Below are 25,416 nucleotides of genomic sequence, written 5' to 3' on the forward strand. Positions count from 1 at the left end.
CATGAGGAATATATTGGGAAAAATGTTCTGGTTTAGTCCTGCACCAGGCAAAGGTAAAGGCAAACCCATCCACGGGATTGCTTTTGCCCAAGGACCTGGGTGCACCTGGTGGGTGATGCAGGACAATGGAGAGGTCCGATGTGTACCACAGGGGGACTTGTTTCTGGGTGAGAACATGCCATGAATTATGCTGTGCCTTTGTTAATTGTTGTTTTGTTATTGTTAACTGCTAAATGGCAGCTGGACATGACACAGATGGTATAGAATAAAGGGGTGGATTATGTCCTGGTTCAGCTAGGATCAGGTTAAGTTTTCCCAGCAGAGAAGGGGGAAGGGATCTCCAGCTGGGTTATTCATACCATGCTGATGTCAGGTCTGGGAAGCTTTCCTTTGTGGCTTTGGTTGCAGGGAGCACGTGGCAGGCTGACTGTAACCATTGCGGTATTTCTCTGTGTATCTTTTGTCTTGTTTACTGTTATTACAGTTTGTTGTTGTTATTATCACTATTGTTGTTCAGATCGTTATTTATTACACTGTTGTATTAAATTTCTCCTTACTTCAACCCCGGGGTTTGTGCCCTACTCGGTCCGAGGGTGAGGGAGGGACAATGGCAGTGTGGTCTCCGGTCCTGGCAGGGCTTTAAATTATCACATACAGAAATCATGCAGTAAGAAAAAGCGGAATAGTGCACTTAAAGCAGCAAACAGGAAAATACGGGGTTGTTACTACACGAGAGAGAGAATAGTGATTAATACAGATACATCACCACTTGCATATGTTACCATCATCCAGACCTGTAGTCTCTGGGCAGCCCAGGCTGCAGGGAGGGTTTGCAGAGCCTGTCCCGGCCAGTGGGAAATCCTACGCAGTGTGTCCATCTGTAGGTGAGGCTGCCAAAGCCCCTGTGAGCGGGTCCAGCCTTATATACCAGAGATTGGCAAGCCAGAAGAGCTGGCACCTTTGTTTTGAGCGGAAAATTTCTGGTTTCATTCTCGTGTTGCATTCCACCCAAAGCCTGGCCAGGGCTCAGGGGGAGAGACCAGGGGAGTTTCTAACAAGGCCAGACTCTTGGCTTCTGATATTTTGTCTAAGCTGCATCTTTCACTAGCGACATTACACACTTTGTTAATGATTACAGACTAAGTTAGCAGCTTCGGCTTGGGGCCTGTTGTTCAGGCTGCAGTATTTCAATGCTTTAGCACTTCTTACCTCAGTATAGGTGGTTTGAGATAACCTAGTACAGTACCTACTAGCACAATGGTTATCAGTTATAAAATATACAGGATTTACTATAGGTCAACTCTGGCTTGGGCTTGTTGTCCAAACCTTAGCACTTCACCCAAGGATAGCTGTCAGCCTTGTAAGCCATGTGGCTTAGCCTGCTCTGCTATCGTGCTGTGTGTGCCTTCACAGCCCTTCTGTCCACATGACACTGTGCAATCCATAATTAAAGGGAGAGAAATAGATGCCTCTCCACGACTTCCCCACACACACCAGTGCAAGTGATTTTTGTGAATTATGAGTATAAATAATACTCTAGTGCTGCAAACTACCTCTGGTGTGTTTGAGCTTCCTTGCTGCCCTTTGAAGCAGTGGTGGGGTGGGTCAGTGGTGTGCAGCATCGATGTATTGGAGTGAGCAGTTTCCTTACAGGAGGACCGTAAAGCAAACCAAACCTCCTTAGGTCATTAGATGCACAGGTGCTTAGTAAGATTACAGTCATTTTCTGGCTTTTCGTTACCCGTGAAGAATAGTAAGAAGTAAAATTTCCTCTGCTTTCATGAAGGCAGTTTTCTCTCTGGAGAACTCCAGGCTGAGAGCTCTGAATCCAAACATATTATGTTGTGGGTTTTTTTTTATTAAGGCTTTTTTCTTGCTTAACAATTTAATTAGTTAATTTAAAAATAAAATAAGTAAATAAGTGAAAAAAAGAGGTTTTGGTTTCAGTAAATTTTACTCCTGATTTCGATATTAACTTTCAAAGAATAACTACAAGTAGTAGTTGTTTTATGCTGTCAGATATTAGAACATGTTTAAAGTAATTATTCCTTCTCTTACTAAACTACCACTTCATTGCAGCAATAGACCCTGCAATTGTCCTCAGAAACACTTTGACTGTATAAATGTGTTCATATAAAAATTACTTGTCCAAAAGTGATAAATAATTAAGGTTGCAGGGACAGCTAAATTAAAAACAAAATCCCCGAAACTCACCTGAAATAGAAATAATGCTAGTGGGTTTTCCAGTGTTCATTTATGTGAAGACAGACTGCAGAAAAAATACAAAGGTTACTTCTCTTATCCTGGACAATTTCATTTTTTCTGTTTAGCTTTTCACTAGCTTGCTTTAAAAGTGGTTTCTTCGGCGGTCTTTTTGTTTTTCATGGTCTAGAAGGTTTGGAATTTGCATTGCCCTCTCATGCAAAAAGCAAACATCACCTTTCAAAACAAAATGTGTGGACTGTGACATACATACTCTTAAAAAGAAAATGAGGGTTTTTTTCAGACTATTTTTGTCTCTGGCAGGAATATTTTAAAGCATAATAAATTTGCAAAACTAAAATATTACAGTTCCATTTTCTACTTCTTGTATTTTATGTAGATGAATTTTAAAAAAAAAAAAAGAAATATTAGGCTTTTTTAGAAGAGTCTTGGTTCTGGTTCATGATTTTGGTATTGATTGTTTCTCTTCATGTGGACTACAAGGGGGTTGTCTGTTAAGTATGCCTGTGATAGAAGAAGTGGATGTGGTGTTGTTGTTGTTTGTTCTGAATCTGGCATAATCCGTTTGAGAAATGACTCTGCCCTCATGTGCTTCGTAGATTTTTAATAGTTGTGATAGTCCTTCCTCACCGATAGGGTCACCATTGCCTCATCTTGAGAGGTATTGATGTGTTGAGTAGCTTACTGCTTCAAAAAGAGAAACTTTGTATATTCCCGTAGCAGCATTAAAAAAAAAAATAAAAAATTGTTCTTGTTGTGTTATAGAATGCTTTAAGCAGATCCAAAATGGAGATTAACTGGCCATTTTCCTGTTGTTCTGATTGCATGCAAACTGTGTGTGTATGTGTGTGTAAGGGGCAGAATGTTGGTCTTTCCTTCTGCACTTCCTCCCTAGTACAGTCTTATCAGAACCTGCAGTCCATACTCTAATCAGTGATGCATAACAGGCAGCAACCTATTTCAGCCTGTTGATTTCTCTAAGCTGACAGGCAGTGCTTTAGAAAATTCTCAGGGCAGCATTTGAGTTGCACATCAGAGCAGCCTACGTGTATGTGTGTGTGTATCTTGGGCGAACAGAAAGGCCCAGTCCACTGGAGTCCTTTTGGTTCTCAGGAATGAGGCTTGTCTGTGGTGTGAATAAAGAAAGGAGGGATAGGAAAGACTTGGGCATGCTTTCATATTGAAACAATTGGCTATTTGACTATCACATGTTCATAGAAGATAAGAGAAGACTAGATTGAGGCTCTGTCTGGCCAGCAAGGGCTGTCTCTGTCACTTCTTTCTCATCTGTAGATCTGTTTGTAGGTTAGAATAAAGAGAAGGCCCAGCTGGAATTTTGTTCCTAATATCCTAAAGCAGCCTGTGGGACTGCTTCAGTGCTGTCATAGCCCCCACATCTTCCTAACATCAAACATGATCTGAAAACTTATTCTAGAGCAAATGCCTGCCTTGCATAATCCTGAGTGTTAAAATAAAACTGGTTTTATCTAAGTATATTGAAATCTCCTTGGCCTTTCATTACAGTTGTCCTCCAACAGAGAGCAGGTTATCACTTGCTCCAAAGCATGTTTAAAGTAGTGTTTCCCAGAGGGCATTGTGTCAGTAATACAGAGTAGATTCATGACCTTTGCTTGGGCTGCTTTGGAAGTATGTAATTCGTGTCAAAATAGGGCTGGGAACCATACATGCTAATGCTCGCTGCCTTTTAGACTAGATGTCCAATCATTTTGTCACCTGGAATAACCATGTTTATAATCAGTTTTCCCTGAGTTAGTGTCACCAGTCCTCCCTATACCTGTCTTAAGAAGACATTTGATGTAGGAGCATACTGAAATCTTTCCTGAAGGACATGAAACATCTTACATATGCTGGTCTAACACTTGACTCCCAAAACCTTGCTTTTCTAGTTTAAAACTTTGATTTCTTTCCTCTGAGGTAGTTTGCTATTGTGAACAATAATTATTAGTTATTATGTATGTAATAGAACTTAATATTACTGCTTCAAGTGTCCTCTAGTAGAATAATACCTGCTGAAAAGGCCATTGCTCAAATATAAGTATTCACATTTCTAGTGGCAAGAGTAGCCTGGAACAGGCTTCCTACCAGTTGTTGAGGTACGATTCCCTTTCCACTTGCCTTCATATCAAAATGATGTAAAACTATAGACTGGAGAGTGAGACCCAGGAAGTAAACTAGATTACATTAGTAGTTGCAGGCCAGAAACTTGTCATGTTTGGTTATCTTCACCCTCAGTCTGGATTTTTTTGGTCTAGAGTAGTCTGAGCTGCTCATTTGGGGCTCTGTTGCAAAGAACACCAGGGAGAAGACCTGATAAAAAGTACAGTGGTTTTCAAAGAGAATAACGCTATTTAAGAGTACATAATGTCTGAACAAACAGGCAATAAGCAGCATATAATTCTGCACATTATGCAGTGGCATTAAATATACATGTTAGTAAGGCAGCAGATGCTGTAGTTGTGAAATTGCCATGTAAAGTAAGCAGTCTTTAGCAGCAGGGTGCTGCTTCTATGTGAGACTCCTTCACATGTAATGAATAGCTAATTTCAGCTCCATAGTCCATGGGAGACCGGAGGGAATTGGGGTGGGTTAGAGTGTTCCAGCAACAAAAACCATTAGGACATGTGAGATGTGCTTTTAATGGTGCAACATTTCTGAGCTCTTGGGGGTAAATTTATAAAGAGGGATTCTCATCTGTTACTTTGTATAGAAACTGGGGAATTATTGCTTCAAATTGACAAGCAGGCATGTTACAGGAATGAGAAGGTGATGGGTTTCAGTGTCTCTTCTGAGGTGGTGGGTGTCTTGTTTTTTACTTTTTGTGCAATTAGCAGATAAAATAAAAACTGTGCAAAAGCGTTCATGGGAATTGGCGCTGAAAAGGTAAGCGATGTTTTCACTTGTACCTCTTTCGGAGCATGTGAGTATGCTTGTTGATCCAATTAATGTATGTCGCAGGTTGGAAGATTCAGCTAGCAACTGTATCTCACACTCATACGTCCTATGGCCATTGTATTGTGAAAGGTGAGAACTAGGATTTTTCTTGCTAAGAAAGTGTTTTCTTCCATAGTAAGAAGGAGCCAACAACCTTTGGGTATTCCAAATTAATTACTGATATTATTCTGTGTTTTAAAGTATTTTGAAAATAGTTGATCTGATGTTCAAATATTTATGGAGGAAAATGACCCCATTTAGCCTTAAAACATCACCATCATTTGTTGGGACCAAGCTAGGTCTGTAAATCTGAACATCTAAAACTTGGTAGAGAGTTTAAGAGGGGCAGGAGGTATTATATGGACACCTGTCACATTCTCATCCAGAGTTTCAGACTACAGAGAAGAAAGGCAGATTTCTAAGGAAATGACTGATAATGTTTGCACCTCCTGATATCTGTCTCAATCCTTATCAGAGGAGGAAGCCTCCTGTTTGACTAAACATGACAAACCAGTTGTAGGGAAAATTCTTGCTGTGTAGTCTAATCTACCATGGTATAGTGAATGATATATTTAAACCATTTCTCAGTAGATAAAAATAACCTAAGTCATAGTTGACATTCTGGAAGCATGATGCTAGTTAAACAGTTCTTTTCCTTCCCATTTGACTGAAGAGGGTATTGATGGTTTTTTTGAGGATGTCATTTTAATTTTAAAAAGTGGAGAAATCTGGCATGGTACCCAGCTGCTTCCTTCAAAATACTCTGCTGAGGGAAAGCAGAGGAGTTTTTTGTAAATAAATTAGGATGATGTTTCAGGGGACTAGACTGAGAGCATTATTTCTAGATACTTTACATCTCTTTTGAACTATTTAGTAAGAAGACAACAAATCAATAGCCTCCTATGTAAGGGGCCTGACTGAAGTATTTCAGTTTATGTTGATGAGACCTGTGGTATTGGGCCTTTACCTCTTAACATGGTTAACTTTGTTTATGGTTTTTCATCATGGTAACAGAGGCTAGATACAGAATGTAACTGTTTTTCTGTCTTTCTTGTTATGATACAGATACTTCAAATGCTAGCAGATCTCTCAGAGTATGTTGGGCAACACTGAAAACTCATTCACACATAATTTTGTCTCTGTTTTACTATTTAAGTGTACTGTGACAACATAACCTTGGGCAGGTGGCAGTGGTTATGATGTAATTGTCCAGTAGGTCACTGAATTTAATCTCAAGTTTTAATCTAAAACAGAAAAGAGTCTTTAACCATTAATAAGAATATCAACAACTGATGTTAGAGGCATAATTCCTGTTCAACTTTTCTTCTTGCAGAGAGCACTCTCTGTCTTTACCTGCATCTGTTTCAGAGTTTGTATAAACATTTGGTTTTTCTTCAAGAACTTGGAATGGTATTCCTTTTTTTTCTCCCAATTATGTTTACATAGGTTACAGTAAAAGTTAAGAGCATAGACAGAGAACCTTTTCTTATAGCAAAAGGTAGACCTGCAGGCATGAAACCTGCATCAAAAAGATTTATATCCTCTACAAGACCGATGTCTAGTTTGAGATAAGTAAAATCGATAACCTTGAGTCACAAAATTAGTCAGCAGTGTACTAATCTTGTGGGTTGGGTTTCATGTTCATCATGAAGTCTAACCCTTGACTATTTTAGTAGGCAACAAAAGCTAACAAAACAAGCCATTAACCACACAAGTACATCACTTTACCAGCTTATCACAAATGCTAATAGTTGTAGTATAGATAGGTTATCAGAAGCTGAAGCCCAAAAATAAATGTCAAGAGAATGCAGAGATCTGGAAGGGAGAGAGTTACTTCATCATTGCATTAAAGCAGCTTGTTTCTTGGCTCACTGGTAGGTAGAGAGACTTGCCACCCTTGAGATTTTTGTCTTCAGTCTCCTTGTTTTTGTGTCTCCCTGCAGTGCATTGTAAAAGTGAAATAAATGATGGGTGTTTTGTAGTTGTTTCCTTTTCCTCTGTCGAAAGGTAGTTGTAAGGTATTCCTTGGCTTGTCAGTGGAAGTTTAAAATGTTTTATGTTACCAGATGTGCTGCTTCTTGGAGTCCTCAGTCTAATAGCTTATGTACTGTAAAACCTGGTCTGAAGGCCAAACCACAGCATGCTCAATTCCAGTAACTTGCTTAACAAATCTAAATGACAAATTAGATTGTGTTTAGCTGTGTAACTCCTTCCTTAGATTGTTTGTCGTCTTTAATTTATCCTGGAAGCTTTGCTTCCTTGATAGTGCAGTTCTCTTTTTTTCCTTCTTCTCCCTGCCTTGCCAAATTTTTAACGATGTTTGTGTTGTCCGGAAAGTTTTGATTTTGTGGGTCTGAGGCATGAGTTTAAAGAAAGAAATATGTTGCAGTTCATTGTTCAACCTTATGCGTGCTAATAGAGGCTTAGATAACATGTTATATACTAACATACTATCAAGAATCTGATTATCAGTCAGAATAACTGTAGATTGTTAAAATTCTGTGTGCTGCAGGTTAGAGGTAAATATTCCTAAAAACTTCTTGGCTCCGACAAGGAAGCATGGTATGCCTTGTTCATTCAGGGAGAGTGTGTGGCTTGAGAGGAAGGGGTGGGCTTCTAAATTAAGTCTTTAAGAAAATTGCATACTAATCTTACCTGCATTGTTTGAGGAGCAGCTGTGTGCTCTGAATGTGCTAGCATTGGATTAGTCAGTAGAAGAATGTGTATCAGACTCCCCAACCTGGACACACCTAGTCCTACTTATTCCAAATGCTTGCTGTGCACAGATCTCCCAGAAATCAAATTAGGGCATGGGAACATAAGTATTTTTTTGTATGAACTAACAGATATTTGTATTTTATAAATATAAAAAGATATATTATGAACAACTTACACTCAAAACTGTGCCTTTGGAAATCCATTTTTCTTACAGGAAGCCTATTCATTCTGCACCCCATGTCTGGAAAGAAGTGGTGCACGTGTATATGGAGGAGTACTAGTATGGCAAGTCTTACCAGACGGTTTTGACAGTGGGGTGCACTAGCCACGTCTACCATATATTGATTTCATCGAGTAATAACTGGAACAGTGAGAAGTGAATTAGGATCCTCGTGGCAGTATGGAGAATCTGTGAACCAAAAGAACCTGATCTCATACAGTATATCCGCTTGTGTGGGTTTGGGCTGTGTGCTAGTGTTAGCAAGGATATTTTAATGTATAATATAAGTGACATTTGCATGGCCTTTGTTTAATGCATTTATTGTTCTTACAGTAGTTCCTTGGGATTGCAGCCTGCATTTGGGGCTCCACTGCAGTTGGCCCTGGACAGCTAGAAAAAAAGGTGTTTCCCCTGATGTTGGCTTCCACCATGCAAGGGTGATTCACTTATGATAATGGTGGTTTTTTAGATTTTCGTTCTGGAACTCTTTCAACACTATGGTTTTTAGTGGCTTTTTCTCTGCTGCTTTGTCAGGAAATATGATGTCATACTTTGATTATTTTTGCTGGAATCCCTTGTAGTGCTCTGGTGACCACAGGAAGTTGCTGAAAATGTTTATCTTGTGAGATTTACTGTCCAAAATGTACTGAGCCCCTCCCAAATTCCTGCGTAGTGACTGTTGCTTCTACACTTAAAACCCTCTTATTCTCTTTTTACTTCCACTTTGATTATGAATAAGTTCAGTGAACATCCTGACTCTTGCTAGTAACAAACATTTGTTAAACAATTAAAGGAACACAAACATTTTGTAAATGTTAAGAATTAAGTCTTTGTGAATATTTAGTATACAACTGGAAGAATAGAATCATGATCATAAAGAAAGGGTCTTTTATTTCTGGGAGTTCTGATGCCATTTTTCATTTGGCACTTGTGTGGCATTGATATATTTTTGTTTTTCCCTCCCTTTTTTAAACAGAAGAAAATTATTTATTCCATAACGAGTAATGGAAATGGGAGTGGCAGTTTCCTCTTAGGCCAAGCATAACATTTCCTGATAGAGGGCCAGTTTAGTTTCAAAATTATATTGGCTTGCACTTTTGCATAGCTTAAGCTTGAACTGTTTGAATGCAGTCTTAAATTACTCAATCAGTTAAATAATTTGTGTTATTGGAATGACCTAAATACTTTTTACTGCAGGGTGCCTGTTTCAGATATCCTGTGTGGGTTTTCCCAAACTGTAAGGAGGGCTGAGGAAATGCAGACATACTCTTTTCAGGAAGTAGTAATTTTCTAATCTTTTTAAAATCTCTTCCCAAGTTTGTATCGGTGATTGCTGTTGTCTTCCTTTGCAGGTTATTATCCACCTCCCATTAAAAAATGCAGTGAGAGTTTGATCAAGGCCTTATCAAGAAGATGATAAAGTTTTTCCTGTTGATAAAGCAGTGTTGAGTCAACCTTTAATTTTTAAAGCTTTTTCCTTCTTGCTTTCACCCATCTTCTGATGAAGTGATGTGCTGTTCTGTGGCCTATGTTAGTTGAATTCAGTTTATCTTTGAAAGGCCATGTAGACAACTGCTGCTAATCATGCTTCATTTGTAAAAGTTGAGTAATGTTGAAGCCTTATGGAGTCAATGTACAAATTAAGTCCAAGATGAACCCTAACTTAAGATGGTAAAGTGAAGCTGATACCTCTTGTGTGTCATAAGCAGAGTACATGTAGAGAGTGTGGAAAGAGCAGAGATGTGGTTGAACTGATGGATGAAAATTTTGAAACAAAAAAACTTGGTAAGACTGGGTTCTTCCTCTCTTTCCCTCCCTTAATGAGCAGGTCTTGCCAGAGGTTTTCTTTAGTCTCAGATGATTTAACTTTGTTACTTCCTCCTGGTGGAGACAGGTGATTCTTAGTTGAAGGTAAGCCTTTAACTGTTGACATGTAATAAAGAAAGTTTCTCCTCTTAACATTAAGCATCTAAATAGTAAATTGAAAAAATGACCATATTGTATCAGTTTGACAGGCAAGGCATCTTCTCAGTTGCTTAAAACAATTGATAGTCTCTACTTATTTTCATTATTATAAGAGCAGCCTATTTCTTGTTGTATTGCTTTTAGGATATTTTAATGAAAGGAGGAGGTTTAATCTGAGTTTGCTTTGTTTCACTGCTCTTCCCTATTTGCAGTGACTTTCCCATTTGTGATATTTGTACTTGTGCTGCAGCAAGTAAACATAATTTCTCCCCACAAATGCGATGCGAAAACGAAGTAGCAATAAAAGCTGAAATGGCATCACGTTGGGAGATAGATACCCTGGGCTATGAGATGGATCTCTGCTTCCTGCAGGAGGGATTCCAGCTTCTGCTCACCACAGTAGAGGGAATTTGTCCTCAAAAGCTAGGAACAAATGTCTTTGCACTGATCCTCTGAACACTGGTCATAATCAGTCCTTGTTCTTGGGCACCCTTAGCATGTTCCCAGGATGTAGATCCTTGCAGGCTGTTGGCACATCCTGCTGTCTCAATCTGTTCCCTTTGCAAAAAACAAGGGTTTGTGGATTTCACCAGCAGAGTGAAGGTTTATTTATCGAAATTTAAATGTAGATCAGTAATCTGTCTTAACCTCTTGTTTTCAGCTTTTGTTATGGCTGAATGTAAACTTGGGCCTGATGCTGGCCTACATTCTATTATAATTCACCTATAAACATTTTAGTGTACATTAGCTGGACAGTCTGGGCAGCGTGGTTGTCAAAAGCTCCAGTATTTTGGAGTAGTTCCACTTCTAGTGACTTCTGTGAGTATTAATTACCCTTTTTTTCCCTTACCCTTCATTTTGAATTTAATTCCAGTTTTTCTTTAGCACCAGTGTAGTTGTGATAACTCCCAATTCACACTTTTGCTGCAGCAGGCTGCTGCATGACAGATCCAGCCAGTTTCCCTTAGCTCAGCCTACCAAGTCTTCCTCAGAAGGTTGAGCCTTACTGTATGTATTCTGTGCGTTATAACTCAGTGTTAACTTGCCCACATTCTGCAAAGCTTATGATTTCTTTATCATTCTTGAATTTAATAACTGTCACATGATCTCTGTGGGGTGTATTATTAGAAAAATAGTAGTATATATAAAAAAATCTTCTGACTGGTGGATCACAGTAAACTGTAGTTTTTCTACCCATCAGCTTCAGGGTTTCCAGACTCACATTGAAATTAATTTTTTTATTTTGTTTACTGGTGTTCTTATGTTATGTTGTACTGAGTGGGGAGCATCGAGGAACAAAGTTAGTTTTAAACTGATGCCCTTTAAAAACAAAACAAGAAAAAACCCAACCAAAGAGCAACAAACCACCAGGCCAACAAAAAGTCTTGGATTTTTTACCTGGTAGAGGGTGACCTGCAGCCATGAATTGCTAGCCTTCTTGATCTGACAGGGGTCAGTCAGCATGCACACTTCTAGAGAATACTTGGCACTATGTTAAGCCTTTGACTGAAGAGACTTCTCGGCTTCTGCTTTGTGAGCTACAAGTATTGTTTGCCATAGTGTTCTAGATTCCAATTTGAGCATCAATGTGTTAGAGGTAGAGTTCTATGTTCCTGCTGTCTGGAAGGGATTTTTTTAACATCTCTTATTTACACAAAGATTTTGCAGCTTTTGCTTTGCCCACAAAGCTAATGCTGCAAACACTGGATATATCCATATTAAATGAAGTGCAGACAACTTTCAGGTTTTACAGAGATGTGATCCCAAGCTGTGAGCAGTGCTGCTGAAAATGTCCTTCTGTAGTTTGTGTGGGGTTCCTGTGGGGTGGGTTGCAAGTTGTTTAACAACAGGGATAGCAGTGAAACATTGAAGGACCCTTGAGGCCATGCTTATGGAGTGCATGTTTTGTTCAATGTCTCCATCTCCAGACAGCAAGAACCTGCTGCAGTTTGCATCTGTCTTAAAACAGTCCAGATTTTATATGGGTGTTGGGCAGGGGAAGGCATTTTGCTGTTACTGTTTGCTGTTTGAACAGCCTTTTCCTCTCTTTAGGGAAGAGTAGTCTGGATGTATTTCATCCACAGTCATCCATGACCCCTGCTTAAACCACAGTGATAAGCGGTTGCTTTTGAGCAGCAGAGATGTGATCAAGCTTGACTTGAGGGGTTAGTGGAGGTCTTTGTCTAATCAATGTAATTAGTTGAACGGTTCTCGGACTTGGAAGGTTTGGACCGCTGAAAGAAGTCCTGAAAGATTTTTTTAAAATGCAACTGTTGAATTCACAGTGTCGGGATAAATAAATCTTGCTGTTGAAGTCACTATTGCTGTCATGGTTACAGCATGCATGTTTTTGGATGTACGCCAGCAGTAGTGAACTTTAAAGTTGTCAGTGGAGCATGTGTGTGCAGTTATTTAGTGATACTTCCACTCCTGCTTGCAAAAGTCCCAAAATATTAAATCCTGACTGTTGTCTTCATGAAAGAGTTGTGGAATCCAGGCAGTTGTTTAATGGGTCTTCTGTTAGTGTTTGGATGCAGTGTTAATACCAATTTTATTCTAGGTGGCAGTGCTTTCAAAATACAAGTTCTTCTATACCCTGTGCATACATTACATACAATAAACATCTTATGTGCTGCTTTTGTTAATTAATCTCTTCTTTTTTTCTTTCACTCCTCATTACCTTTGTACTGGCATGTTTAAGGTACTATGGGCAAGTATTTTCCATTTTAAATCAATGTGTTCTCTGGTTTATAAATAGGCTGTTAACATTAGCTTCAGGCTGAGTGGTGGCATGCAAAGTTTTGACTTCATAATAATTTCAAAGTGTGGTGTTAATCTGTTTTTAGTGTTCCAAAGTTCAGACAGAATTGGATGTAGGTTACTACTTTACTATCTTAAAGGAAAACCACTTCTTAAAAAACAAAATTTGAATGAGGTAAACATGGTTTAGACTTTTGCTTGTCTTGAAAAAAAATGCAACCACTGATCTGAGTTATGAAAAAATAGCTAATGGGCATAGTTGGAAACTACTTTCCATAAGCATTTCTTGTTGTTGTTGTTGTTGTTGTTTGGTAGGCTAGATGAAGCGAAGGTGTTTTTCACTTTACACAGTGATTGTTTGTTTGCCAAGTAATATGGTAGTTGAATAAATATTAGCTGGTAGACCTGCAAGTTAATTTAAGTGACTGTTAAAGATGGCGGTTATGATTCTGATAACCTCTCTCCATATAACTTTATGGTGGTAATCCGTGTAGGTCTTGCATGCTGAAGACTCCCCATCTCACAGAACAAGCAATGTTTTGTTTTTCCTCTTCAAGTAACCTCATCTGCTGGTCTCGTCTTCTGTGAATGTAAAACATCATGTAAACTCATGCATTTTCCTGACTAGGAGTATATATATGTTTTTTGTAAACTACTCGGAAACAGGGTCAGTGAATCAATATTCAGGAACACATCTATGTTCCAAATACAGTTGGTGGCATATTTCCTAATTTTAGGATAATGTGTGCATAGTGGATGAGGCATGCACGGTGTTCTCAAAATGTACATGGCAGAAAGGTATTCAGAAGCACCATTTCTAAGCTTTAGGGCATTTTTGTAATTCAGTTCTGACACTTAAATTTTCTGTGAAGGATAAACAATACCCAGTGGTGATGTACGGTTGCATTTAAATCAAAGCTTTCAGTTGCAAGTGTGAATTTAAACTGGTGGTGTTATTTTTTAATGACTGTAATTCTTGACAGCACAGATATATTTTTAATATATGCAATACAGGTTTGCATTTTTTAATAGATTTTGTTAAAGTACTATTACTGTATGTTCAAGAGAATAGCCTGCTATGTTTTTAAGCTGGTGGTGTGTTTGTTTTGATGTCATGTTATTGGTATTTTTCAATAGGCAGCTAAAAAGTTTGAGAATTGTTTTTTCAAGTAAAGCCCACTCCATAGTAGCTTGACTGAGTTACAAATGAATGCAGCTCCCCTTGAATTAGAGGTTTTTATCTTTATTTTTTTTGTTTTCCTGTGTCTACAGGAACATCTTGAGATGTTGAATTCTAAATTACTGAAAGAAACCAACAGTCCAAAACTTTAAATTGAATATTGAATCACTATATTGTACTAGTTTTATTTCCTTGAACCACAACATCATACAGTATTGGCATAATTCCACCCTGCTGCCACCACTGCCACTCACCCCCCACCCCCTGCTGCTAGTTGTTTTGAATACTTCTTGTTCGTTTTGGTCTTTATCTTTTTAAAATGCATCTTTGGACTTGGGTATATTGTGGAAAATGCTTTGTAACATCAGGTGACAGCAGAAATGAATGAAGCTTGTGAGATGTCATTGACGATGCTTATTTAGCACAGTAACTTTTCTTATTCCTTTGGATTAGTGGAACTCACGATTTCAAAATTTCTTTTTGACTTGAGTAACTAAAAGCTGACCTGCTGCTTCTCCGCATGCCACTGTCATTTCTCCTCTTTAGTGCCTTACAGTTTGAAGTTTCTTTTGTTTTATTCTAAAGTAGTTCTTTTTTATGATAAGTTTATATACTTGTGCTGTCAAATACTGCATTGTAGTAATATGAATTTTTATTTATCAGGCAGCTTTACAGTCCCAGAATGTTTTTAGTTAATGGATTGGATGCTGTCAAACAGATTTTGGCAAAAATTGCTTTGTAAAATTCACTGATTACTTAATGCTCTTCTCCTGATGGTATTTTGGCACAGTCCCCTTCCAAAAGTATGGTAGCTGAAAATGCTATTTTTTTTTTTGGCTGTTAAATAATTTTTGTGGTGTATTTGAGGTGAGTGTTCGACCGAAGCAAAATCACTTTGTAAAAGAACTTCATTTGATACATTGTCTTAATGCTTCAACCGCTTTTCTAAACGCATTTTTGCAGAACGCAAAGCCTCTGGCGCATTGAAAATGTCAGCAGAGCTTGAATTACTGGTCACGTGTTGGTTTGAAAACAGTAAAACATTTCGAACTACAGTAGCTGAAGGGAAAAGGTGAAACAAGCCTGCTCTATAAATAGCTTCTGTAGCGAACGCACACTTTTCTGCTTGCAACTCTTTTGTCTTTAGATAATAATGAATGAACTTTTTAGTTTAAAAGTGAAGCCTAAGTGTTCTTGGGTTTTTTTTGAATGGATAAATATTTCCAGCAAAGGTTTATAACTTTGAGTAGGAAGGGAATATAACTTTGAAGGGAAATACCTATTTGTAGTGAAGGCTTGCAACTTATAGCTGAAAAGGCTTTTTTCTGCTCCTTTTGATCTGTTAGTGAAATGTCATTATCTTCAAGTCCCCATGCAGGTGATTCCTTTTGCCTTCTTCCAGGAGCATATAAGATCTCTCTTCTTGGCAGGTTATAAATTACTGGCAGTGAAAGCTTTCTAGCAAAGCAATGTGTCAATTTTTTACCTGCTACTAACTTTTCATACTTTATTTGGAGAATATTAGATGGTTAAGCTAAAAAAAAGATTAAGGATACGTCTGTGGGAGGGGAACAGACCTCCCTGTTGAGGAGTCTGCAGTGTTGTAGGCAGTAGAGAAGGTGGCATTTGATGTCTGGTAGGTTAAATTGTAACAGCCCTACCAGGACTTCTGAGCTGAAATTTTCCTGGTATGTTTTCTCTGGTGTGTTGAAATCTTTTTAAAGGTCGTATTTACTAACAACAATTTCTTTTTTTAAAAAACACAAACAGAAGAGGAGGAGGAAAATAGTGTTTCATAATTACCAGTCATAGTCTTATCATTGCAGCATAGTTAATATAGAGCTTCTGATGTTTTTGTTTAAACCCTCTGTAATTTAAGAAGGGTGGGTTAGGTAACTTGACTGTATTCGTGCTGTCATTGTTTAGACCAAGATCCGTGTTTATAAATGTTGCTGGTTGTAATATGAATTCTCAAAAAAATCTCAATGGAGAGGAGGAGCTACATTTATGTCTGAACAGTGTTAGGGACTTAGAGGCATGTCTGCTGTTAACTCTAATTATTTCTGGAGACATTCATCTTTCCAGGAATTTTTTTAACTTTTCTGAATGCTTGAATTACATACTGCCAAATTAAAAATGATGATATTGTTGGAGTAGCTGGTTGGACATTTGTGGGGTTTTTTTAAACCGGTTTAATAGAAAATCTTTCATTGGGCCTATTTCTGTTGGAATTAATAGGAGTCCATGTACTTACTGAGGGTAGAAGGAGTGAGATCAGGCCCTTTCAGTGTTCAGGTGTTAGGCTTTTCCTCAGTTTATAGATGAGAGACAGTTTTATGTATGCTTCATAGAAAAGTGATAATAAAAAGAAAAATCTCCCATGCAGTTTCTCTGGGACCACCAATCTAACTTGCACTTACTGGGAATTAACTTGAAATAAATAGAGATGACTAAGTTTTAATGAAATGTCTCTTCTTGAGCGAATACACTTATACAGGAGCATGTGTGACTACATTAAAAAGGAAGGGAAAGGCAAACAGAGGAGCTCATGGTGTGAAGGGCACTTCCACTTCCCTTCTCTGTGTTGAGTGGAGGTGAGCAAGAATACTGCCTACGCCTGGGCTTGTTTGACCAGCCCCCTTCCTCTCTGTGCACTTTTTAACTTACTGCCTTTTCAGCCTTGACTCTTAACTACTTTAACTGGTAAACATCCTCTTGCAGAGTCGAGGTGACTGTGTGCCTATAACCTTCTTCAGGGTAGAGTATCAGAGTACTGCAATTGAATGTAATCCAAACAGTGATGCTGACTGCACAACCTGCTCTGAAATGTACAGTGTAAACAAATGGAAAAAATGAGATATTTTCCGCTTTGTTTCCTGCAATTTGGCAAGCTTTTTTAAAACAATTGGATATACAACATTTTGGACTAGAGCTGCTTATGTATTTTTTTTTCCCCACCTAATTTTCATGTGATACTGCTTCTTACAATACACTTGTTTGGTATTTCAAGAATACTGAATCGGTTTTGGACTTCAACTGAGTGTGGTTTTATATTATTTTATATTTCCATTATAAATAGTTATGTGTAACACCTTACTTGTCGTGTCCATCCCAGATTTTATATGTCTCTTTAAGTTTAATACTGGTATGGCACATGAAATTTAGTTTTATTGTCCTGTACTTATGCGTCTGACTTAATGCTTGAGCCAAAATTGATGTCGTGCTTACATAAAATCCAGAAGAAACCCCCAATTTCTGCTATTCAGTGATAGGAAGTATTGAGAGCTAAACCTGGGACTTCATGTTGAACAGACAGAGGTGGGTTTAGGTCTGATCTTCAGAATTTGAGACCTTGGTTCAAGAGGGTGCTGTGTCAACTAGTAGCATCTTTGCTGAAGGGAAAATCTTCCTTATAGTATACCATACCTTCTTACAATACAGGAAAACCTAGCTCTTTTACCTTGTGATTTACTGTGCTAAATGGAAAACAGGACCATAATTCAGACTTCTGAAACAGTACCCACCTGTCTCATTCTGTATTATAAACCTGATACCGTGTGCATTGCTAAGTGCGGCAGCTTCCATCTTCAGAGAGCTACACAAACATAGCCGTCCTACTGGATCGCTTGGGGGAAGGTGAGCTTTAGCCATGAGCTCAGTAGGTGGAGAGGTGAAAGCAGCGTTTAAGAGACTTGTGTCTGTGACTCAGTGGCAGAGTTGAGACTAGGCCTGGGTTCGTGCCACTAGAGTGCACTACTTCCCTCTTACTTACTAAGAGATGGTTAAATTTGCTGGTAGGTGTTGCAGGCTCCCTGGTGTGGGGTTAGGAAAATTGCTGCCAACTTGCTGAGGTACTGGGAGTTTCACATTGGTCTTAATCAGATGTAGCTCTGCTTCTGAAGTTATTTACCAAATAAATGTTTTTCTTACTGTCAAACTTTTATGAATGTTGTGATGGAACGGCAAAGAGGGCTTGTAAACTAGCTTCTTACTCCCCTTCTGATTTTATTGGGGATGAAAAGGGTGTGAAAGAAAGGGGTAATCATATTTGTAATTAAAGCAAGCTTGTTAAAATATATAATTCCTCAGAAATAGATGATGACTTTTACTTTATTGACAAAAGGTTATTGACAATGAGATACAGTGTTTTACTTCTATTAAGTTCTCTTTTTTTCACTGCACAGGTTTCCACTTGAGTGGCACAGTGACAGAGCCTGCAATGCAATCGGAGCCAGAAACTGTTTGCAATGTAGCTATCAGCTTTGATCGTTGCAAGATTACCTCAGTGACCTGTAGCTGTGGAAACAAGGACATATTTTACTGTGCCCACGTTGTGGCACTCTCTTTATACCGGATCCGCAAGCCAGATCAGGTCAAACTGCATCTTCCCATTTCAGAGACACTCTTTCAAATGAACAGAGACCAACTACAAAAATTTGTACAGTATTTGATCACAGTGCACCACACAGAAGTTTTGCCAACTGCTCAAAAATTAGCAGATGAAATTCTTTCTCAGAATTCAGAAATCAATCAAGTCCATGGTGAGTTTGATACTTGTTCTTCCTTCTGCTTCTTTCCCTCTTTGGTTTTGAGCTTTTTTGGTGGCATTTAGAAGTGTGACCTGGTGAGGTCCCTTCCAGCCTAAATTGTTCTGTGATTCTTTGATGTTTTTACTAAACAGGGTTTTGCTATTGAACTTTTGCTACAAGGTGTTTAGAAAGCAATACTTTTTGGAAAACAGAAGAATTCATAAGCCATGAGCTTGTCTTCAGCGGTGTTAATATGTGAGCTAATATGCTTCACGCTTGTATTTTCTAGCTATGAAAAACTGCGTAGTGGTGTTCTTTGTATAGACACATTGCTTACCAACTTACCAATGGCATCTTTTTGTTATTTTGTTCTTTTTGAACTAATCTTATGACATTTTGATTGTGTAATTTTGTTTTAATGGCAAAGCATAAAAGCAAGTAGTTGTTACTGCTTTTTTCATTTCGTAAATATGATTTTATTATCCTTTGGAATTTGTTTTTTGTATGAAGTCAGGAGGAATATAAAACCTGTATTTCAATGCCTTTTACCTGCTGGTGCTGCAGCAGCCTACAGCATCAGCAAAGGTCTTGATCTCTCCTGCTATTTCTGCTGCATGTGGTTTTAATGGCTCTCAGTAGTTCTTTTTTATACTGAACATCTTGTGTTTGTTAAAAGGTGCTGGGTATGACTTGGGGCTTCTGAGGCAGCTTTTCTATGGATCTAGCTGAACTGAAAGTGGGTTAATTGTGGGTTTGAGGTGACCCAGCTAGTTATTAGAGTTCTTTGTTCCTGTAAGGTCCCCTGATAGAAATGTAAGTGACAAGAGATGTAAGCACAAGGGTATGTTAGAAGGAAAAATAAGTTACCTAAATATCTAAAAGTATCTTTTTTGTCTGCTCAATGACAGGAACAGTTCTTGTGTGTTAGATATTTACAAGGGATGACCACTGTTGCAAAGAATTAGCAATACAAACACAACCAAGCTGCTTAATATTGGAGAAACAAAACCACGTGGGTGTTACAGTATAGGCGGAACAACAGAAGGGAGTCTTTCCAATAACAGGAATCATCTGCAGCCTAGTCCCTCTTCTTAAAGTCTGGTGACGCTGGCAGGCCCAGGCAGGCAGTGTTGCAAGAAGGTGAATTTCCGGAACAGTGCTTTTTTTGTCTTTTGGCGGCTATGGGGATGTCACGAGAGGCAAGGCAGTTGCTGTAGTTGTTTTGGAACATAATGAGAAGGTGATGGGCAGAGCTGCCTAGTGATGGTGGAAAGAAAGAGAAGCTAAAGCAGATGCAGAACATCAAGCAAGAGAGGAAGATGCTCGGGTGTTGTAAGCTGAAGACTTATATTGCATGAGAGCTGGAAATAGCCTGAACGTAAGGAATTAAGGGGAAGGAAGAAATATGGTGAATATGAGTGGCACAGAAGATTCAAACAGTCAAGGGTGGGAGAAGGGAGGGGTGGGAAAGGAAGGATATATGATGGCTATATATGGCTTCATTTGTTATACTGTGGCAAATTAAGAGAAATGACAAACTGTTGCAGAGTGCTTAAACTTGATCAGCATTAAGTTTGTAATTACACTAATCATAGACATGTTGGTTTTTGTCAGCTATTTTCTTATTGTCAAAATATCTCATTACTCATTAAGACAGATATTTGATGCTTGTATCAGCCCAAATAGCAAAAAGAATAAGAAACAAACGCAGTTGATGATAAATTGTGAAATTTCACAATGAATTTGAGTAGGGTAGTTTAAAAATATCTATAAAACTAAAATGTTTTTTACAAATGTTGCTGTTTTCCTGTCAAATGAGACTGCGGTATGTCTTTATTGATGGTTGATATTTCTTAATAAAATATCAAAAACTGTAGTAGAAAATCCAGGTAGCATAAGAAAATTATGAAAGAGGATTTATAGTCTCCTGCTTTTCCTTTCAGAATCCCATAAAACCATGGTCTGGGCTTTGAGTTTTGTTTTTTTTTTTATATATATGTTTACAGTGTTAAAATACAGGGTTCTTTCGTGGAAAAAGTTCCTCTGATTATGTGGCAATTAATCCTTCTTCTGGAATTCATACTGTAATTCCGCTATTTTGATCTTAAATTCTTGAAATTGCAAGTAATAGTTAACTAAAAGAAACTTATAAAAAATAACCACAAAGATGGTGTCTCTGGTTCTAATAGCAAAGGCTGATAAACATAAGATCACTATTCACTCTGTCATATCTCCTGTGCTGCAGATGTTCAGTTTGCAATACAACACTCTTTTAGACCTGTCTTGCTTTGAACAGTTTAACCTCACTAAACTAGTGTTTGAAGAGGAATTATGTTGAATACTATTTGAAGGCACAGGTAAGTAAGAGGAAGAATTAAAAAAAAAAAAAAATAAAAGTAAGAGGACAATTGTCAGAGAAACACCAGAAACAGCTTTGATCAAAGAGAAGTCTTGAATCTGTAGTTGGATGAGGAAGTTCTTTTCAATGTTACCTAGAGGTGTTTTAATTTCAGAGTGATTTTATATAAAACTTCGTTTTAAATGTTTTGTTTTGTTTTTCCTCATGGTGGCTCTAGTATATATTTCCAGCAATAGGCAAAAGAAATGAGCTCTTGAATACTATTTATTTGTACGTAAGAATGATGTGGGACTCTGAAAAGCTCTGACTACAGTGGTCTTGTTGACTTATGAGCTGGCTAGGGAGATGGAACAACTCTGCAGTACTTTCACAAAAGGTGAATTGGGTTCATTTGCTCAGAATTCTGTCATTCAGTGACTGGCTTTGGCCACCTTCCTTGTGAGGGAGATTACTGGGACAACTAGTGAAGTAACTTACAATGGTGATGTGGGTTTTGAAATGACAGATCCCTTTGAGTTCCTTGGTGGATAGAAATGATGGAGTATACTTTCTTGCTTCATGACAACCTCACTGCAGGATAAAATAAGGTGGTGCTGTTAGAAGTGCTGGAATGTATTGTCTGTTCACTGACTTCTTCAGGAGAGCACAGTGACTTACTTGGAATCCTCTTCTGTATTTGAGGTGCTAATTTCCACTTGGTGGTGATTACAAGAGGGGTTTGGATGTTTTTAGAGCACAAAAGCACCTCTTATATTTGAGATTTGTCATGTTCTGATTTTCTCATGTGACATTGCTACAGCTGTACATGTTCCTGATGATTTCAAAACTGGAGGTCTGTGGATCTAATCTTCTGTGTTGAAGACAACTGTAGGTATTCATACTGATATCCTGATGTCTGCACTGCATAACTGTTGGCTTCACTTTGGCTTTTCTGTTCGGGGATGCTGACTCAGGAAGCTGGATATAGATTTGGATCCTGCTTAGCTGAGGCTTTCCTCCCTATTAATTTTTGTACCATTGTAGCAGAAGAAGCTGGCAGGTGTGTAAGGCTAGAAAGAGAACAGCCAGGAAGGGATTATCAGATGGGTTTGTCATTTGGGATTTGTCTTTTCTTAGGTATGAAACTTTCACTTAAATAAATTGGTTCAAATGTCAAACTATGTTCCTGATATTTTGAGTAAGAGAGTAACTGCAAGATGAGGAGGGGGAAAGAAGGTCTGTTTGCATGTTAATCTCATACTAGCACTGATTTGTTATGTGCATAGTGAAAAACGGTCTGCCTTTTACTGGTATCAGGACAGCCTAGCAAACCAATTTAATTTTTACCTTTAAGCTGTAGTGTTCATTTCCTGAGTTTTTAGTGCTGCTGTTGCAATCTTTTTTCTTAGAAGAATGATATGGATTTCTCCAGACTTTCTCCCATTCTCTGATTATCTGACTCGTATTGTGAATCAGTCACCAGTACAAAACCACATGCAGATGAACTCATATTTAAGAGGGAGGACCTGTGCAAAAGCAGTTCAAATACATTTTTCTTCTCAGAAGCAGAGGTACCTGGGTAGTTGTTTCTGTATTTGTCCAGGCAGATCTAGGTACATCTTCTGCAAATATTAATCTCTAATATATAGTAGGAGTGCTAGTGGAGGCATTCGAGAGGGAAAAATCTGTTAAAAAAAAAAAAAAGCTTTAAAAGAGAATTTCATAATATCTAGTGTTGTTCCTATATATTGTAAGTTCCAAAGGGCAATCTGGAGGTACAGGTGAATATGTGTTAATATGAATTTAATGTATTTAACTGAAATGATGGGGATTTTTGTGGAAAATTGTAGGGTAGGATAGGTCTGAACAACAGAATTCATGTATTGTCAGTCTTCTAGAAAATGGAATGTTTAATGTTAAAGATAATACATTATTTTAAAAATGACAAAATCTTTCATATGAATCTGCTTAAACTGGCAAAATTCACCGAGAGACTAGTTGCAAAAGAAGTCTGTGGGAAACAGCAGGGGAGTTCACTTTCATCCTTTTTGAAAGGAAAGTAGTCCATTGCTTAGTATGAGAATTGTTTAGTGAACCAGATTTGGAAGTAATAACAAGAGTAACCACAACTAGAGAAATTTCAGAAACCAAGTAGAAGTAAGTAGTACAATGTAAAATAAAATGAAAGATTGCTAGCTCGGGATAACAGAAAAATAACTTATGAAGTTCATATTTTTAAGAGGTTTTTTTCAGGTACATTAAACACTAAAACTTGTAATATAGAAAGTAGCAAGATTTTGGGTTGATACGTGGAAGGTAAAAATACATCATAATAACGCCTGCTAGTCTGTACTGTTCTTTTATCTGCTACACAGAAATAGACTTTGAAACTTACTGCTGTATAAAGTATGTGAGACCCAGATTTTAGCAGGAGAGGCTTGATATTGTCAGTGGATAAGTTTATGTATTTTGCTATATATGCAGATGGAAGAAAAATAGTTTTTTTGAAGTTAAAAACTTGTTGGGTGTTTGTTAACTTTCCTCAGCAACTTTGTGTAGCTTGTCCAAGTCTGTTTTCTGTTAGCACTGACTGCTTCACAGCAGTTGCTGTTTTCTTGTGCTGTGCACTGCTGAGTAGGTGTTGTATTCTACCCAAGAGTACTGAAATTACAACATGAAGTGACTTATATGAAAACTTTGAATCATTTTGGGAAACAAAAACATAATATTTTTTCTTAATTAATTTTATGATCTTTGGGTTTATATAATTATTGTTTATAATAATTGTGAGCATGCTGAGTTTATAAAATCAGTTTTTGAGTCAGCGTATGGCAGTAATGGTTTCTAGCTGGGCCATTCAGTCTTTGTGTAGTACTCAGTCATGTTTTATATCTGTAATCCGTTTTCCGTATCTTCTTCTCCTTAATGCTGCCATGGGATGATATTTAATAAAATGTAACTAATTGACAGTTCATTTGTACAATTAAATAAGATTTTTGTAAAATGAAGTTCAAAAAAGTTTCAATATGGCTATGAGTGAGTAATTTGGCATGGTTTCATATGAAGTTTAGAACAACTCTTGTGATACTTCAAAAATGAGGATCACAAAAGCAGTTTGCCTTTAAGACTGTTTTTTGTTGATTACCCTGAGTAATTTACATTATAGGCAATTCTTAGCCTATGTTAGTCAATGCTCCTTTGTTTCTACTTACTTTTGAAAGTTAAGTTCTCCATATATAACGCCAGTTCTTGAATGTGGTTGCTCATTTTGAAAGCTGTTCTTAAAATTGGTGTGTAAATGATCAAAGTGTTTATTTCTTTTAAATGCTTGGGAGTTGATTATATTTAACATGTAACCTGATGACCATAAATACTAAAGGCTGTTATGCTGTTCTCAAATTTTATTTGCGTGTTCAGTGTTACAAACAGTTGTACACAATATTCCTGTTTAAGATTGCAATTTAATAATTTTAGTAAAAGAGCGTGATCAAGTATGTATGACTTTTTCTATACACTGAGTATAAATAATTTATTTATTGTACTTAACTGTAAGGTACACGATGTAAAACCTATTTCAAAGAGGAGTCACAACAGAAGTTTAAAAAGCCAGAGGTTGGAGGGAGAAAGATTAATATGTTAGTGTCTATAAACTGACACAGTTTAATTACAGCTTCTAATATTCACTATAATTATACAGTGCTTTTCACTTTCATAGTTCGAATGTGAATTAATTTATCCTCATGACACCTCTCAGAAGCATGTAAGTAATACTTGTCCCCAGTTTACAAGTGGGGAACAGGATTTGCTCTTGGTACCAAACTGTGCTGCAGAGATTAAATTCAGGGCTGCTGATGTTCCTCTCCACAGCCAAACCGTGCACCTGCTCAAGCCTTGTGGTGGCCGTTCGGGGCCGTGTGGCACCTTGTTTAACCTTTGGGTTGAACCTTCAGCTCTGCCTGGTGTTGAGTGTAAGCCTTTCTGCTGGCCACCGCTAGGGCTTCATCTTGCAGCTCCCCCTTGTTCAGATAGTTCCTTGTCTACTCACCCAGTCCCATATCTTCAGAAGAAAAGCAGCGGTATAAAACTCCCACCCATTGCCCAAAAGTGATCTATGTTTTGAGTAGGAGAGGAAACAGGTTGGATTAATCAGTGTTCACCTGACTGTAAGTGAATGTAGTAATCTTGCAAAGTGCCTGATTGAGAGAGGTGGAGATGTTTGCTGACTCTAAAACAAGAGTGACCTGGGCACTTGAAGCTGAGGCTTCCCCAGTGGTACTACTAAGAAGCCTGGTTGCTGCCGTTGGGAGGGTGGTTTGGACTCGTGCCTGATTGGACACACCATCTCTGTGCCTTGTTAGTCCATGGCTATTGCTGGAGACTGCCAGTGGTGTTGAAGGAATTACAGCTGTAGCTGGTGTCAGTTACATGTATACTGATATTTCTTTATAAACCTCAGTTAAAAGTTGTGATCATACTGAGTGTAGCCTATATAAGATTTTGTAAGGAAAAATTGGTTGGAGTCAGATGTATG

The 25,416-nt window shown here is 38.0% G+C and overlaps 1 protein-coding gene across 3 annotated transcripts in view; it reads left to right on the forward strand.

Moving 5' to 3' along the window:
- The window catches only part of ZSWIM6 (zinc finger SWIM-type containing 6), a 114,050-nt gene that overhangs the window by 48,078 nt on the left and 40,556 nt on the right, over window positions 1-25,416 (forward strand). For all 3 annotated transcript variants that reach the window (XM_074931637.1, XM_074931638.1, XM_074931639.1), the window contains exon 2: window positions 18,203-18,559. In XM_074931637.1, the coding sequence (XP_074787738.1) occupies window positions 18,203-18,559 (357 nt within the window). The remainder of the gene's footprint in view (window positions 1-18,202; window positions 18,560-25,416) is intronic.

The sequence above is a fragment of the Athene noctua genome, chromosome Z (genome assembly GCF_965140245.1).
Source record: "Athene noctua chromosome Z, bAthNoc1.hap1.1, whole genome shotgun sequence".
Lineage (NCBI taxonomy): Eukaryota > Metazoa > Chordata > Aves > Strigiformes > Strigidae > Athene > Athene noctua.